General features: G+C 38.0%; 1 protein-coding gene across 1 annotated transcript; it reads left to right on the top strand.

The window, feature by feature from the left end:
• Positions 1-3,901: 3,901 nt before the first annotated feature.
• LOC132273187 (uncharacterized) lies at positions 3,902-4,453 on the top strand. Its single transcript, XM_059774206.1, has one exon. The coding sequence runs from the start codon at positions 3,902-3,904 to the stop codon at positions 4,451-4,453; it is 552 nt and encodes a 183-aa protein (XP_059630189.1).
• Positions 4,454-5,898: the final 1,445 nt, after the last annotated feature.

The raw sequence follows: 5,898 nt of genomic DNA, 5'->3' as shown, positions 1-5,898 counted from the left end.
AATAATAATAATAACCTCCACTACCGATGGGTGATAACCCTACCCATGTAAGTCCATCCAAGTAGTCCATGTAATCTATTTATTTGATTCCTTACTATATCCAAATTTAACTCCTTTCTACATTAAAAATTAAAATAAAATACACGCTTAAACTTGCAAATAAAATTATATTTAACAAACACATCAATTCATAACAAATAATTACATACAACGAATCAAGCAACTATACACTATCATACAAAATAAAACACACAATTAAATCACGTAGTTCAAATAATCAATTAAGCAAATAGAAACGCATAGCCACATAAGCACATAGTCACATATTTCATTAAAATGCACAAGAAATAAAAATTAAATTCCAATTATATCATTTACAAAATTAGGGGTATTACAATATGTGGATGGTAGATGATAGAGATAGAGAAGAAAGATATTGTAGATCGAGACCAGTAATCCGTATATATCTTGCCGAAATCATGATCGAGGGACAAAGATCGTGATCAAAGGGGACAGAGGTGAGAGAAAGAGAAGGACAAAGATGACAAAGAAAGAGATAGATATTATGATCGAGAGGGACAGAGATGAGAGAGACAAAGACAGATCGAGAGAGAGAAATCAAATTATTATATATATAGACACAAGTACAAATTCGGGTCATTGATTTGGTAATAAGGGTTTTTTTGTATTTTTGTATTACAAGGGTGAAATGGGCATTGAGAAAAAAAGTGGCTTACACGCGCCTGATTACTGTCAAAAGTTTTCTGCCGGTCACCGGAGTGGGTAAATTGCAACGAAGTACAATAGTTCAGGGGGTTGGTTGTACTTTTTTTTTTAGTTCAGAGGGGTTTACTGCATTTTGGCTTATACTTCAGGGGGTTTTTTTGCACTTTACCCTAATAATAATAATAATGTATCGTAACTTTACTTTTCTTGCAAATAATTATAGGGTAAATTGAAAGAAAATAACTTTCACTAGAAGGCCTTAATAAACTCCAAAGTAGCTACAATGGAACCTGATATAAAAAAATAACAATAATAAATAGATAAAATAAAAATCAGACATCGTTGCATAATACTCTCTAGTTAATTAGGCATCACAACTACTCAGAACTCCTCACGATTATTAAAACGTAAGTCACCATTATAAATAAATAAATAATAAAAATTATACAACTCCTCACCATTATTAAAACGTAAGTTGCCAAATAAAATTCAAACAATACAAACATAAGTTAATCATTAAATAAATAATAAAATAATAAAGTTATAAAACTCCTCTTGATTATTAAAACGTAATTTGCCATTATCTATATATATATATATATATATATATATATATATATTATTAAAAGTGTAAAGAGTTTCAGTAATTTTTTATTAATATAAAAAATATTTATTAATTAATATAAAAAGAGTTTTTAAAACTATTTCAAAAAAATTATAACACAAATTACCTATCTATTATCAGTTTTTAAATAAAAAATCTTATAATTTGTTTATCTTAATTAATATATTAGTGTGATTATTTTAAGAAATTAATTTTAATTACTATTTAAGAAAATAATTAATATTAATTTTAAATTAGATTTTACTCAGGTGCTAATGTAACTGTTTTACTAGTGTTTGTGTGTATATATATATATATATATATATATATATGCATGTAAAAATTGGTTAATTAAGGTTTTTTAGATTTTAATTAAAATATGCGTCCTAACTAATGCAACATCAAAATTAGCATCAGTGAGTTATATAGAGTAAGTGATACCACTAGGCGAATTAGGTGATTTCTTAGGAGAAGGTATTGACTATTAGGTTTGCGGCGCGTAAAATTTGAATGAGCCGGTGTGTGCGCACCCAACACGACCCAATTTCTGTTTGCTAAGGCCCCATATCGTAGATTCTTTCTCTAACTAGGCCAATTTTAACATTTAGCATCTCGGTCAATTATTCATTCTCACGCGTTTTATTATTTTTCAACATTTAGGTCATGTTTGGTGTGGTTGAATAAAATGAAGTAAGAATGGAATGAGAATGGAACCATTCTCTTCTCATGTTTGGTTGTACAGAAAAGCCTTTCTTTTGCCTTTCATTCTACATTTGATTCCATTTACTCACACCAAATATGACCTTAGGGTTCATTTATATCTATAAATTCCACGCCTTTCATATTAGAAGAAATAATACATGTTGCCGTTGATCTTCTCTGATACCAAACGGTGCTTAACTCGCTTGCTCCCTCTTGTCTGCTAAATGGAAGCAACCCAAATAGGATAGCCCAAGTGATTTCTCAAAATAAAACCATCACCACAACTACATATATGTTGCCTTTGAAAGTATCGAATTATTTTTTTTTTAATTACAAATCCAAGCTTCTATCTAGGTATAAGCTGAAAATCTTATGTGGGCCAGGTGAAAGGAAACAAAAATGTGGGCCAACAGGTGAAAGAAACAAAAGTCTACTAATCCTATGAGATTAATCCTTAATTTCCATCGCACAAATTCATCTATAATTAGATTCTATAAATAATAATAATAATAATAATAATAAAATTGATGAATTCTAGAGATTATTTGGCTATGCTGAAATTAAGTGGGAGCTTGTGGAGGGAAAAATCTTCCTCCAATAAGGGCAATCCACGTCATCGTAAATATAACTTTATCTTCAATAAAGGTCAAAGCCCATCTCGTCAGAAGCCCAAGTTAAGTTGGTCATTAGCCCAAAACTACCACTATCTAACTACGGGCTTTACTAAAGCTCGAATCAAGATACCAGCAGTCATGTGTACCAAGTTAGATGCGGTCCAAATCCATTTAAAAGAAGGAACCGGTCCTACAAGGAAAAGGATTAATCAAATGAAGTAAGTTCTATGTAAGGAAAATCCGAAAAGGGAAGAATTATAAAGAGGAAAGAATTCTATTTGTAAAGAAATTGATATATGGAAAGAATTAGAGGACAAGTAACGCGAGTCCTACCATAATTCTTCTAACTTTTGTATATAAATAAAGGCCCAGACCTCCAAATAAAGGGATCCAAACAATTCTACGCTTCTCTACACACTATTCTTATTTATTTTTACTATTCTTGAGTGTGTTGTATAATTTTTCTTAATTGTTATTGGTTGAGTAGAATTTTGCACTTACACTTTGGCGCCGTCTGTGAGAATCGTGTGCAAATATATTCCCATTCTTATTTTTGTTTCATAAGTGAATCCTGCAGCTAATTGTCCAGAATGTCGAACGGAGGATCTTCAGCAGATCAACAGACGGAGTTGATGTAAAAGATGCGTGAAGAGTTTCTGCACCAATTTAACGTACTTCGTTAGGCAAACGAAGCAAGTGTGGCTCAGATCGACTTGCTTCAGCAGTAGAATAACGCTTTGTAAACAACGCTGGCTCAGTTGGCACCACCGCCACCAGTGGGTGACACAGCAGCACCCCCTAGTCAGAATATTCCTCCGATTACTGGACTTCCGCCTGATGGGGTTCCATCTAATGGGGCACGACCCAATAAGGTTCAGCCGAATGAGGTTCAGCAGCAACGGAAGGCGAGATCCGAGGTTGCTGCTTCAGATAACGTCCCTCGTCGCACGCAGGATGAGCAAGTCGAATCCAGCCATAAGCTTACGGTGTGGTCCAATGGAATCCCAGATGGTGCAGGTGTTCAGGATGCCTTTGACGAGAAGAAACTCCTGAAGATTCAAACACCTGCCGAGATGGCTAGAGAACACAAAAATTCTTTGATCAAAACTCCTTCACTGACGATGTGTATCTGGTAGAGAGGCCCAAGAAATTCACCATGCCTTCTTTCACCCAGTTTGATGGAACAGGGGATCCTTCTCGGCACCTATATCATTATGCTCAAAAGATGGCTTTGGATGATCGTAATGACCCTTAGATGTGCAGAGTTTTTCCTACCAGTTTGACAGGAGCAGCACTAGAGTGGTTCAGGAGTAGACCGCATAAATCCATCCCGGATTACGTAACTCTATGCACCATTTTCCTGGCACAGTATTGCGGAAATAAAAAGCAAAAGAAAAGCATTGCCAGTCTCTTCACCGTAAGGCAGAAAAGGGGGGAAACATTGCAGGATTTCTTATCAAGATTCAACATAGAGGCATCAGAAATAGCGGATTGTCATCCCGCAACTACTATAGAGACATGTAAACTCGCAATGATTCAGGGGACGAAGTTCCACACTTCCCTAGTCAAGTATTCTCTGCCCGACATACAGACTCTAAATGTTAGGGCCCAGATTTACATTCGGCTTGAGGAAAATATAGCCCACCGAGTGCAGCACGCTACCCTCGTGACAGTGGAAACAAGCCTCGAGAAAGAATCCCAACTCCAAAGATTCAAAAAAGCCAACGTTCCTCAACGCCGGTCACCTAGGCACCTGAAAAAAGGCAAAGGGCAGAGGAAGGATTTACATCTCTCCGAACTACCTTAGCTCGGCTTTTCCAAGAGAATAAGACGAAGTTCACAACTCCACAGCCAATAAAGCAACCCCTGGAGCAAAGGGACAAAAGCAAGCATTGCGCTCATCATCGAGATTATGGGCATTCAACCAACGATTGCCGATCCTTTAGGCGACAGGTGGATAATATGATCGCCAGAGGTGAGTTGACGGATTACCTCATGACAAATGAGCATGCAAAGCCCCACGAGGTCTATCCCCGCAAGGTAGAAGGTACGCAAGTAAAAGTCATCTGTGCAATACATGGCAGGTCTGAAGATGATCAAGAGTCCGAGGAGGTGTACAGATCCAGATTAAGGGTGACCCACAAACTCAGGAAGATATCCTCGGTCAATGCTATCAATTCAGGTAGCATTGGTATTGGATTCGGAGAAGACGACCTATCCAGAGTGCAACTCCCCCACGAGGATCCATTGGTCATTAGTCTTTTAGTGGCCAATTGTATGATCAGGAGGGTTTTGGTAGATCCAGGAAGTAGCGCTAACATAATCACAAAGACGGTTTTTGACCAGTTAGAGATCCCGTCATCATCTGTTCGACCTACCTCCAGCCCGTTGATGAGATTCGATGGCACAAGGGTAAATCCCCTTGGAGTAATAGACTTGTCCGTATCCGCGGCGAAGAGGACTCTGAAGGAGAACTTTGTTTTAACAGAGATCCATCCTTCTTACAATCTCATCATGGGAAGAGGTTGGATACATCGGATGACAGGAGTTCCATCCACCCTCCACCAGGTGATGCGGTGCTTATCTCCAGACGGGAAAGAAGTGATTGATCTGTGGGGCGTTAAAGTCGCAACGAAGGAATGTTATATGCTGACACAAGTTAAGGCGAAGAGGGTGTCGACTCAACAGCAACCAGGTGTGGCTTCCAAAACTGGAATCAAATAGCAATTACAGAGCCCTCTGCCCAAGTATCTTAAGGAAAAGAAGGAAGAGGAGATCGCGAAGCCCACCGAGGAGACCCTCGAAGCCGTGGAAGTTATCCTCGACGACCCTCAGAAGGTTACTTATCTAGGCTCTTCTTCCACGTCCGAAGAAAATGAGGCATTAATTGATGTTATCCGGAGCAATGCAGATACCTTTGTGTGGAGTTACTCAGACATGGTAGGGATCGATCCCACAGTTTCCTGCCATAGCCTGAAGGTGGATCCGGGGTTCAAACCGGTCAAGCAGAAACATCGAAGGTTTTCCCCTGAACGCAATCACATTATAGCTGAAGAAGTGAGCAAATTATTGTAAGCAGGTTTCATTCGAGAAGTGCAATATCCGCAGTGGTTGTCGAAAGTGGTAGTCGTACAAAAGAAGAATGGAAAATGGAGGGTTTGTGTAGATTATACCAACCTCAACAAAGCATGCCCTATTAGCTACCCTCTGCCCAAGATAGACCAGATGGTTGATGTTACCACCGGCTACGAG

Source organism: Cornus florida, unplaced genomic scaffold (genome assembly GCF_030987335.1).
Source record: "Cornus florida cultivar Cherokee Brave unplaced genomic scaffold, ASM3098733v1 CherokeeBrave_3.0.0_Hap2_Chr09, whole genome shotgun sequence".
Classification (NCBI taxonomy): Eukaryota; Viridiplantae; Streptophyta; class Magnoliopsida; order Cornales; family Cornaceae; genus Cornus; species Cornus florida.
The sequence above is the reverse complement of the archived record's forward strand: the minus strand, read 5'-3'. Positions and strand labels throughout refer to the sequence as shown.